The sequence below is a fragment of the Salvelinus namaycush genome, chromosome 40, assembly GCF_016432855.1.
Source record: "Salvelinus namaycush isolate Seneca chromosome 40, SaNama_1.0, whole genome shotgun sequence".
Taxonomy (NCBI): Eukaryota; Metazoa; Chordata; class Actinopteri; order Salmoniformes; family Salmonidae; genus Salvelinus; species Salvelinus namaycush.
Genome location: NC_052346.1, coordinates 12664652 through 12676642, shown reverse-complemented (window position 1 = coordinate 12676642; position 11991 = coordinate 12664652). Strand labels below are relative to the sequence as shown.

Sequence of the window (11991 nt, the reverse complement as noted above, 5' to 3'; positions counted from 1 at the left end):
GTAACCTCCTCCCCTTTTCTGTGGGTGAGAGAAGGTCTGGTTATTGTCAATCATTGCCAAGCTGATCTTACCCATTGTGATCCTCACAGGACAGTAATGACAACACACACACACACACACACACACACAGAGAGAGATACACACACACACACTGAGATATACACACAGAAACACACACGCTGAGATACAACACACATTCTGAGACAGAAACAACGTTGGGCTCTACCTGTGATAACGCTGTGTGTCCATAGAGAGGGAGTCCAGTGGGAAGCCATAGACTGGATGGATAACGCTGAGTGTCTGGACCTCATAGAGAAGGTAAGAGACCAAAGTTGTCTCCCAAATGGCATTCTACAGATGTAGGATATTAATTTGAGCCAGTGGATTATTATTATGTGAATTATTATATGGGAAAATCAAGTCTGATGACATTTTAAAGTGAAATTTACAAACTTCAGAAGCCTTTTTAAATCTCAAATACAGGCCTCCCGAGTGGCGCAGTGGTCTAAGGCACTGCATCGCTGGACTCCCTCTCTATGTGCCACTAGAGATTCTGGGTTCGAGTCCAGGCTCTGTTGCAGCCGGCCGCGACCGGGAGGCCCATGGGGCGGCGCACAATTGGTCCAGCGTCGTCTGGGTTAGGGAGGGTTTGGCCGGCAGGGATATCCTTGTCTCATCGCGCACTAGCGACTCCTGTGGCGGGCCGGGCGCAGTGCACTCTGACATGGTCGCCAGGTGTACGGTGTTTCCTCCGACACATTGGTGGGGCTGGCTTCCGGGTTGGATGGGCATTGTGTCAAGAAGCAGTGCGGCTTGGTTGGGTTGTGTTTCGGAGGATGCATGGCTCTCGACCTTCGCCTCTTCCAAGTCCGTACGGGAGTTGCAGCGATGAGACAAGACTGTAACTAGACTGTAAGACTGTAATTGGATACCACAAAATTGGGGAGAAAAAAGGGTGTGGAGAAAAGAAATCTCAAATACACTACAAGTTTAAAATGTCAAGTTTTGCAAGAAAGTTCTCCTACTACAGGGTGACCAAATTAAGATCCTACATCTGTATACCCTATTTAGTCCATTACTTGGGCCCTTGGGGCTCTGGCCAAAAAGAGTGCACTATATAGGGAATAGGGTGCTATTTAGGATTCAGCCCAACACTGAGGCTGATGTAATGTTCATGGGAAGTAGATTTAATCTGATGTTTTGGTTGTGTGTCTCTGCCAGAAACTTGGGATGCTAGCGTTGGTCAACGAGGAGAGTCGCTTCCCCAAAGGGACAGACTTCACACTGCTGGAGAAACTACACAGCAGGCACTCTGTGAGTCATACAGTACACACACAGACCCACACAAACAACCCCGCCCCACCCAACATAACACACACACACACACACACAAACACCACAGGTGACTGGTGGCACCTTCATTGGGGAGGATTGGCTCATAGTAATGGCTGGAACAGAGTGTACGTAATGGTATAACACTCATCAAACACATAGTTTGATAGCAATCCATTCACTCTATTCCACCATTATTATGCGCCGTCCTCCCCTCACCAGCCTCCTGTGACACACATACCCATGCTACTATGTGACATTCATTAATATGGTGGGATATAACTTGTCTCCTTCTCCCTCTGCAGACAAACCCTTACTATGTGAAGCCTCGACTGGCTGACCATCAGTTTGGCATCAGGCACTATGCTGGAGAGGTTCTGTATGATGTCACCGGGGTTCTGGAGAAGAACAGAGATACATTCAGAGACGACATCCTCAACATGCTGAAGGAGAGCAGACTGGACTTCATCTATGATCTGTTTGAGCGAGTGGGCAGCAGGAACAGTGAGGAGACTCTGAAGATGGGAACAGCCAGACGCAAGCCTACCGTCAGCTCACAGTTTAGGGTGAGAGAAGTTGTGTGTGTGTGTATTTGTGTGTGTGTGTGTGTGTGTGTGTGTGTGTGTGTGTGTGTGTGTGTGTGTGTGTGTGTGTGTGTGTGTGTGTGTGTGTGTGTGTGTGTGTGTGTGTGTGTGTGTGTGTGTGTACTGATTCTCTGTGTCTATCTCTCAGGACTCTCTCCATTCCCTCATGGGAACTCTGAGTGTGTCCAACCCTTTTTTTGTGCGCTGCATCAAACCCAACAACGAGAAGGTTAGCATTATCTATTACATATCTATGTCTTTCACACTACATATCTATATTAACCCCAAAAGTCCTACCTATCACTTTACATAAACTACATGACCAAAAGTATGTGGACACCTACTCGTCGTATATCTCATTCCAAAATCATGGGCGTTAATATGAAGTTGGTCCCCTCTTTGCTGCTATAACAGCCTCCACTAGATGTTGGAACATTACTGCGGGGACTTGCTTCCATTCAGCCACAAGAGCATTAGTGAGGTACGGCACTGATGTTGGGCGATTAGGCCTGGCTCGCAGTCGGCGTTCCAATTCCTCCCAAAGGTTTTCGATGGGGTTGAGGTCAGGGCTCTGTGTGGGCCAGTCAAGTTCTTCCACACAGATCTTGACAAACCATTTCTATATGGACCTTGCTTTGTGCACGGGGGCATTGTCATGCTGAAATAGGAAAGGGCTTTCTCCAAACAAAGTTGGAAGCACAGAATTGTCTAGAATGTCATTGTATGCTGGAGCATTAAGATTTCCACAGCCCCAGTCCATTATTCCTCCTCTACCTAACTTTACATTTGGCACTATGCATTCAGGCAGGTAGCGTTCTCCTGGCAGCCGCCAAACCCAGATTTGTCAGTTGGACTGCCAGATGGTGAAGCGTGATTCATCACTCCAGAGAACACGTTTCCACTGCTCCAGAGTCCAATGGCGGCGAGCAATACACCACTCCAGCCGATGCTTGGCATTGCGCATGGTGATCTTAGGCTTGTGTGCGGCTGCTCGGCCATCGAAGCCCATTTCATGAAGCTCCTGACGACCAGTTATTGTGCTGATGTTGCTTCCAGAGGCAGTTTGGAACTTGGTAGTTGGTGTTGCAACCGAGGACAGACGATTTTTACACGCTTCAGCACTCTGCGGTCCCGTTCTGTGAGCTTGTGTGGCCTACCACTTCGCGGCTGAGCCGTTGTTGCTCCTAGACATTTCCACATCACAATAACAGCACTTACAGTTGAACGGGGCAGCTCTAGCAGGGCTGACATTTGACGAACTGACTTTTTGAAAAGATGGCATCCTATGATGGTGCCACGTTGAAAGTCACTGAGCTCTTCAGTAAGGTCATTCTAGTGTCAAGGTTTGTCTATGGAGATTGCATGGCTGTGTGCTCGATTGTATACACCTGTTAGCAACAGGAGTGGCTTGAACTAGCTGAATCCACTTATTTGAAGGAGTGTCCACGTACTTTTGTATACACGACCGGTCAAATGTTTAGAACACCTACTCATTCAAGGGTTTATCTTTATTTTTACTATTTTCTACATTGTATAATAATAGTGAAGATATCAAAACTATGAAATAGCACATATGGAATCATGTAGTAACCAAAAAAAATTGAAATATATTTTATATTTGAGATTCTTCAAATAGCCACCCTTAGCCTTGATGACAGCTTTATACACTCTTGACATTCTCTCAACCAGCTTCATGAGGTAGTCACCTGGAATGCATTTCAATTAACATTTGTGCATTTTTTAAAGTTAATTTGTGGAATCTATTTCCTTCTTAATGCATTTGAGCCAATCAGTGTTGTGACAAGGTAGGGAGTATTCAGAAGATAGCCCTATTTGGTAAAATACCATATTATGGCAAGAACAGCTCAAATAAGCAAAAACAAACGATAGTCCATCATTACTTTATGACATGAAGGTCAGTCAATACGGAAAATTTCAAGAACTTTGAACGTTTCTTCAAGTGCAGTCGAAAAAACCATCAAGCGCTATGATGAAACTAGGTCTCATGAGAACCGCCACAGGAAAGGAAGACCCAGAGTTACCTCTGCTGCAGAGGATAAGTTCGATTTACCAGCCTCAGAAATTGCAGCCCAAATAAATGCTTCACAGAGTTTAAGTAACAGACACATCTCAACATCAACTGTTCAGAGGAGACTGCGTGAATCAGGCCTTCATGGTCGAATTGCTGCAAAGAAACAACTACTAAAGGAAACTAAGAAGAAGAAGAAGAGACTTGCTTGGGCCAAGAAACACGAGCAATGGACATTAGACCGGTGGAAATTTGTCCTTTGGTCTGGAGTCCAAATTGGAGATCTTTGGTTTCAACCGGCATGTCTTTGTGAGACGCGGTGGGGGTGAATGGGTGATCTCTGCATGTGTATTTCCCTCCGTAAAGCATGGAGGAGGAGGTGTGATGGTGTGGGGTTGCTTTGCTGGTGGCACTGTTTGTGATTTATTTAGAATTTAAGGCACACTTAACCAGCATGGCTACCACAGCATTCTGCAGTGATACACCATCCCATCTTGTTTGGGCTTAGTGGGACTATCATTTGTTTTTCAACAGGACAATGACCCAACACACCTCCAGGCTGATTTGTTTAACACTTTTTTGGTTACTACATGATTCCATATGTGTTATTTCATAGTTTTGATGTCTTCACTATTATTCTACAATGTAGAAAATAGTCAAAATTAAGAAAAACCATTGAATGAGTAGGTGTTCTAAAACTTTTGACCAGAAGTGTATATGGTGTACATTTGTGTGGGGTAAGACACTCTTTACCAGACATCAAACTCCTTGAACATAGGGTGACACAAATGTATATCAGAACAACTTATTGTAACCAAACACCTCTGACCTGTGACCCGTTTAGAACCCTAGTGTGTTTGACCCGGAAGTGGTTCTGAACCAGCTGAGGTATTCTGGAATGTTAGAAACCGTTAAGATCCGCCGGGCCGGCTTCCCTGTCCGCAGGACCTTCAAAGACTTCTTCAGCCGGTCAGTGTGCGTGCCTGCGTCTGTCTGTCTGTCTGTCTGTCTGTCTGTCTGTCTGTCTGTCTGTCTGTCTGTCTGTCTGTCTGTCTGTCTGTCTGTCTGTCTGTCTGTCTGTCTGTCTGTCTGTCTGTCTGTGTCAGTTTGTGTCTGTCTGTCTGTGTGTGTGTGTGTGTGTGTGTGTGTGTGTGTGTGTGTGTGTGTGTGTGTGTGTGTGTGTGTGTGTGTGTGTGTGTGTGTGTATGTCTGTGTCAGTGTGTGTGTGTGTCTGTCTGTGTGTGTGTGTGTGTGTGTGTGTGTCTGTCTGTGTCAGTGTGTGTGTGTGTGTCTGTCTGTCTGTGTGTGTGTGTGTGTGTGTGTGTGTGTGTGTGTGTGTGTGTGTGTGTGTGTGTGTGTGTGTGTGTGTGTGTGTGTCTGTCTGTGTCCGTGTGTGTGTGTGTGTGTGTGTGTGTGTGTGTGTGTGTGTGTGTGTGTGTGTGTGTGTGTGTGTGTGTGTGTGTGTGTGTGTGTGTGTGTCTGTCTGTGTCAGTGTGTGTGTGTGTCTGTCTGTGTGTGTCTGTCTGTGTCAGTGTGTGTGTGTGTGTGTGTGTGTGTGTGTGTGTGTGTGTGTGTGTGTGTGTGTGTGTGTGTGTGTGTGTGTGTGTGTGTGTGTGTGTGTGTGTGTGTGTGTGTGTGTGTGTGTGTGTCTGTCTGCCTCTTCCCCCTGCGCCTCTTTTTTGTAATTCTCTCTCTCTGGGCTAGTGTATGTAAATAAACTTTGTTTGTTTTAACTTTACTCTTTCACTTCCTCTTTCTCCACCCCTGTCTTCCTCTCTCTCAGGTATCAGATCATTCTGCAAGAGAAGGTGAGTGGAGCGGGGGATGATAAGAAGAGGAGTACAGACCTGCTGACCAAATACGACCGTGCTAAGAAGGAGTGGCAGCTGGGAAAGACCAAGGTAAGACTGTAGCAGAACTTTAGTGGACTTGACACCTGTGGATGCCAACAGATGTTGAAGTGACATTTCACCCTGCCCACATGACCCCTCAACCTCTCACTCCTGATGTCACACCTCTGACCTCTAGGTGTTTATGAAGGAGTCTCTGGAACAGCGTCTGGAGAAAGAGAGAGACGAGGTTCGCCGTAAAGCAGGCTTGGTCATCAGAGCTCACATCCTCACCTACACCGCCAGGAAGCACTTTAAGCGTGTGAAGGGGAGCGTCGTCACCCTCCAGGGGTACCTTCGTACCCACATACAACGGAAATGGTTTCTACGGCGATGCTTGGCGACGCGGGTACTCCAAAAACACAGACGAGGACAGGTGGCCCGTGCAAGCTGCCGCAAACTCAGAGAGGAGAGGAAGAAGAGAGAGGAGGAGGAGAGGAAGAAGGGAGAGGATGCAGGCGAGGGGAAGAAGGAGGGAGAGGTGGAAGGAGAGAAGGAGGGAGGAGTAGAGGCAAAGGGTTCTGAGGTGAGCTTTCTCTTCTCTACTCTTTTCTCTGCTCACCCGTCTTTTAGAAAATGGTCTGGTCCTGAGGCCATAGACTATCATAGGAATGGGCTCGTCCATGTCAGAAATGAGATGACACCTGACGTTCTTTATAATTTCCTCTCTTTCTCTCCCTCTCCACTCCATTGTGTCTCTCTCCCTTTCCTCCCTCCGCCTTCCCCCTCCTCCCTCTCTCTCTTTCCAGAAAAAGGAAGGAAAGACGGAAGAAGAGGCCCGTCAGATGGAGGAGATCTTGCGTATAGAGTTGGAGATCGAGCGCCTGCAGAAACAGAGGGAGGATGGGGTCTCCCAGCTCTGTGAGTCCTCCAGGCAGGAGCTCCGGCTACGCCGGGACGCAGAGATCAAGAGGCTGAAGAAGGAGGCCTCTCGTAAGGCCACAGAACTAATCGACCTCCTGGACTTTGGAGGCCTGGATCCCAGTTTAGCCACCGCTGCTAGCGCCAGCGCAGAGGTTGGTGTTCCGTATTTCCTGAAGAGTGTTGAGGTTCTTCTTCTGTGTCCCTCTCCTGTGTCAAGTTGGATATGCTTAAAACATATCTGGCCTTATCTGCCCTGATTCTAACCCGTTGTCTCCCTGCCCTCCAGCGGCTCCAGGAGGGGCCAGGCATGGCCACAGCCAGAACCCAGGAGGAGGAGGTGGACGAGGGCTTCCATGCCGAGGAGGAGTGCACTGTCCCTCTCCTCCCAGACTTCCCTCCTCCAGCTGAGGCTGACGCTGCCGTGGACCAGGATATGTTTGCCCACCTGCCGCCCCCTCCCCCCGCCTTCGCTGAGGGTTCTACTGCTACACCACCTCCCCCTCCCCTCGATTCATCCTCACCCACTCCCGTCCCTCCACCGCCTCCCCCCTTACCAGCTGGAGATGGCTCTGACACCCCTCTCCCACCTCCCCCCCCACCACTGCCTCCTGGAGAGGGGGAGGGAAAAGGAAAAGAGGGGGAGATAAAAGAGGGTGATGGAGGGAGGACAACGAGTATCTTGAGCCTCGGAGAAGGGGAGGAGCCGATCTACAGCATGCCGGTCGACAGCGGCGAATCAGATTACGACGAGGAGGAGGGCTCTGTCACCGCGGGAGACGATGGTTCCGTATCCGGGCAGAATAGCAACAGAGGCAGCGCGGCCATGACAGAGGAAGAAGCTCTGAGGAAGTCCACGTGTACCAACGCCAGCATAGAGTCATACAGGGGCAGCTCTGACTCAGTTAGTACACACACACATATTCACACATACACACACACATTCACACATTATTGCTGTGTATATTTATGAAGCATATTGGACGTACATGTAATTGCCAAAATAAAGGAAACACAAACATAAAGTGTCTTAATAGGGCGTTGGGGCACCACGAGAAAGAACAGCTTCAACCCACCTTGGCATAGATTCGACAAGTGTCTGGAACTCTATTAGAGGAATGCGACACCATTCTTCCACAAGAAATTCCATAATTTTGTGTTTTGTTGATGGTGGTGGAAAACTCTGTCTCAGGCGCCGCTTCAGATTCTCCCATAATTGTCCAATTTGGTTGAGATCTGGTGACTGAGACGGACATGGTATATCGTGAACCATCAGCAATTTGAGCAGTCTTTGTCACTGAAGCTCCTGCCAAACATGCCCCAACAGTCACCCCTCTGTCAAAGTCACTGAGATCTCTTCTTCTAGCCATGGTCACCAAAATAATGGGCAACTGGGTCTGCCAACCATTTTATACATACCGTAATTGCTGGACTATTAAGCGCACCTGAATATAAGCCGTACCCACTGAATTTTTTTAAAATATGTATTTTGTACATAAATAAACCGCACATGTCTATAAGCCGCAAGTGCCTACCGGTACATTGAAACAAATGAACTTTACACAGCCTTTAAACGAAACACGGCTTGTAACAAAAATAAATAGGCTTTTAAACGAAACACGGCTTGTAACAAAAATAAATAGGCTTTAACGAAACACGGCTTGTAACAAAAATAAATAGGCTTTAACGAAACACGGCTTGTAACAAAAATTTAAAAAATTGCAGTAAACAGTAGCCTACCAAGAAAGTCAAACTTCATTGCGGTGGCGATTGTTTTGGCTTTCAGTCGGATCTGCACAGTTGAAACACCTCGGCCGTCTGCTCTCTGTGTGTTGACCCAGTCTTCAAGCTCATTTTCTAGTTCGAGCCATCTGCTTTTCTTCTCTGAAAGCGTTTGTTGTCTTTTTGCACAGTTCCTCACGCTGCTGTTTCCAACGTCTTATCATCAACTCATTAAGGCCAAGCTCCCGTGCAGCAGCTCTATTTCCTTTTCCAACAGCCAGATCGATCGCCTTCAACTTGAAAGCTGCATCATATGCATTTCTCCGTGTCTTTGCCATGATGAGGGTGACAAAATGACTACCGTAATCAAAGTGATGGGAAGTTTGAGCGCGCTCGATTTACGTCACATTATGTGACGAAGCTCAGTTTTTTGGCGGCGTGAATCTTGTGAAAAAAAAAAAAATCATAAATTAGCCGCGTCATTGTATAAACCGCGAGGTTCATAGCGTGGGAAAAAAGTAGCGGCTTATAGTCCAGCAATTACGGTAACCATAAGCATGATGGGATGTTAATTCCACACCTGTGTGGAAGCACCTGCTTTCAGTACACTTTGTATCCCTTATTTACTAAAGTGTTTCCTTTATTTTGGCAGTTACATGTGTGTATATATATATATATATATATATATATATATATATACTGTATATACATACAGTTGAAGTCGGAAGTTTACATACACCTTAGCCAAATACATTTAAACTTTTTTTCACAATTCCTGACATTTAATCTTAGTAAAAAATCCCTGTCTCAGCTCAGTTAGGATCACCACTTTAATTTAAGAATGTGAAATGTCAGAATAATAGTAGAGAGAATGATTTATTTCAGCTTTTATTTATTTCATCACATTCCCAGTGGGTCAGAAGTTTACATACACTCAATTAGTATTTAGTAGCATTGCCTTTAAATTGTTTAACTTGGGTCAAACATTTTAGGTAGCCTTCCACAAGCTTCCCACAATAAATTGGGTGAATTTTGGCCCATATTCCCTGACAGAGCTGGTGTAACTGAGTCAGGTTTGTAGGCCTCCTTGCTCGCACACGCTTTTTCAGTTCTGCCCACAAATTTTCAATAGGATTGAGGTCAGGGCTTTGTGATGGCCACTCCAATACGTTGACTTTGTTGTCCTTAAGCCATTTTGCTACAACTTTGGAAGTATGCTTGGGGTCATTGTCCATTTGGAAGACCCATTTGCGACCAAGCTTTAACTTCCTGACTGATGTCTTGAGATGTTGCTTCAATATATCCACATATTTTTCCTTCTTCATGATGCCATCTATTTTGTGAAGTGCACCAGTCCCTCTTGCAGCAAAGCACCCCCACAACATGATGTTGCCACGCCCGTGCTTCACGGTTGGGATGGTGTTCTTCGGCTTGCAAGCCTCCCCCTTTTTCCTCCAAACATAACGATGGTCATTATGGCCAAACAGTTCTATTGTTGTTTCATCACACCAGAGGACATTTCTACAAAAGTATGATCTTTGTCCCGATGTGCAGTTGCAAACCGTAGTCTGTTTTTTTATGGCGGTTTTGGAGCAGTGGCTTCTTCCTTGCTGAGCGGCCTTTCAGGTTATGTCGATATAGGACTAATTTTACTGTGGATATAGATACTTTTGTACCTGTTTCCTCGAGCATCTTCAAAAGGTCCTTTGCTGTTGTTCTGGGATTGATTTGCGCTTTTCGCACCAAAGTACGTTCATTTCTAGGAGACAGAACGCGTCTCCTTCCTGAGCGTTATGATGGCTGCGTGGTCCCATGGTGTTTATACTTGTGTACTATTGTTTGTACAGATGAACGCGGTACCTTCAGGCATTTGGAAATTGCTCCCAAGGATGAACCAGACTTGTGGAGGTCTACAATTTTTTTTCTGAGGTCTTGGCTGATTTCTTTTGATTTTCCCATGATGTCAGGCAAAGAGGCACTGAGTTTGAAGGTAGGCCTTGAAATATATCCACAGGTAAACCTCCAATTGACTCAAATGATGTCAATTAGCCTATCAGAAGCTTCTAAAGCCATGACATAATTTTCTGGAATTTTCCAAGCTGTTTAAAGGCACAGTCAACTTAATGTATGTAAACTTCTGACCCACTGGAATTGTCATACAGTGAAATATAAGTGAAATATTCTGTCTGTAAACAATTGTTGGAAAAATGACTTGTGTCATTCACAAAGTAGATGTCCTAATCGACTTGCCATAGTTTGTTAACAAGACATTTGTGGAGTGGTTGAAAAACAAGTTCTAATGACTCCAACCTAAGTGCATGTAAACTTCCGACTTCCGACTGTATATAATAATTTTATAAACTAACTGTGTCCAGTACGTATAGAGTGAGTGATGATGGTGTTAGTGTGTTATATTGCTGTATAGATAGATAGATAGATAGATAGATAGATAGATAGATAGATAGAGAGAGAGAGAGAGAGAGAGAGAGAGAGAGAGAGAGAGAGAGAGAGAGAGAGAGAGAGAGAGAGAGAGAGAGAGAGAGAGAGAGAGAGAGAGAGAGAGAGAGAGAGAGAGAGAGAGAGAGAGAGAGAGAGAGAGAGAGAGAGAGAGAGAGAGAGAGAGAGAGAGAGAGATAGATAGATAGATAGATAGATAGATAGATAGATAGATAGATAGATAGATAGATAGATAGATAGATAGATAGATAGATAGATAGATAGATAGATAGATAGATAGATATTGAGGTATATATTTGTGTTGTCCAGTACATAGAGAGTGATGATGAGCATGATGGGCTGTTGGACACAGATGAGGAGGTACACAACGGCAGGGTCACTCTTCTCAACGGGAACGGACCTCCGTACTTCCATAGCTACCTCTACATGAAGGGTGAGTACAAACACAAACACACGCACAAACACACACACACACATACAAACACACACACGCATACACAGCACTTACACACAGCCCATGTTTCTCTCCCATCCCTTTAACTGGTTGTAGTGGCATAATGAACGTGTGTGTGTGTGTGTGTGTGTGTGTGTGTCCCTCTCAGCTGGTCTGATGATTCCATGGCGCAGGCGGTGGTGTGTGTTGAAGGATGAGACCTTCATGTGGTTCCGCTCCAAACAGGAGTCCCTCAAGTCTGGCTGGCTCCATAAGAAGGGAGGAGGACTGTCCACTCTGTCCCGCAGGTTGGGGTGTGTGTCTGTTTGTTTAGAGGGGGATTAGAGGGGAGTGTTTGGTGTGTGTGTGTGTGTGTGTGTGTGTGTGTGTGTGTGTGTGTGTGTGTGTGTGTGTGTGTGTGTGTGTGTGTGTGTGTGTGTGTGTGTGTGTGTGTGTGTGTGTGTGTGTGTGTTAACCCCTACACCCTATCTCCCCCTGCAGGAACTGGAAGATGCGATGGTTTGTTCTGAGGGAACACAAACTGATGTACTTTGACAACGACAGCGAGGAGAAACTGAAGGGAACCATCGACATCCGCGCCGCCAAGTAAGACTCTAATAACCACAATGCAATGCTCTAGTCTTAAGCCCTATCCACAATGCAACTCATTGACAAAGCAAAACG

The 11991-nt window shown here is 46.0% G+C and overlaps 1 protein-coding gene across 1 annotated transcript in view; it reads left to right on the top strand.

Annotated features, from left to right (window-relative positions):
• LOC120033232 (unconventional myosin-X-like) overlaps positions 1 to 11991 on the top strand; it is a 44733-nt gene that overhangs the window by 24579 nt on the left and 8163 nt on the right. The window contains 12 exon segments of the mRNA XM_038979512.1: positions 252 to 318; positions 1222 to 1314; positions 1638 to 1898; positions 2065 to 2145; positions 4790 to 4914; positions 5729 to 5846; positions 5974 to 6453; positions 6599 to 6850; positions 6985 to 7599; positions 11184 to 11307; positions 11477 to 11615; positions 11809 to 11913. Coding sequence (XP_038835440.1) covers positions 252 to 318; positions 1222 to 1314; positions 1638 to 1898; positions 2065 to 2145; positions 4790 to 4914; positions 5729 to 5846; positions 5974 to 6453; positions 6599 to 6850; positions 6985 to 7599; positions 11184 to 11307; positions 11477 to 11615; positions 11809 to 11913 — 2460 coding nt within the window.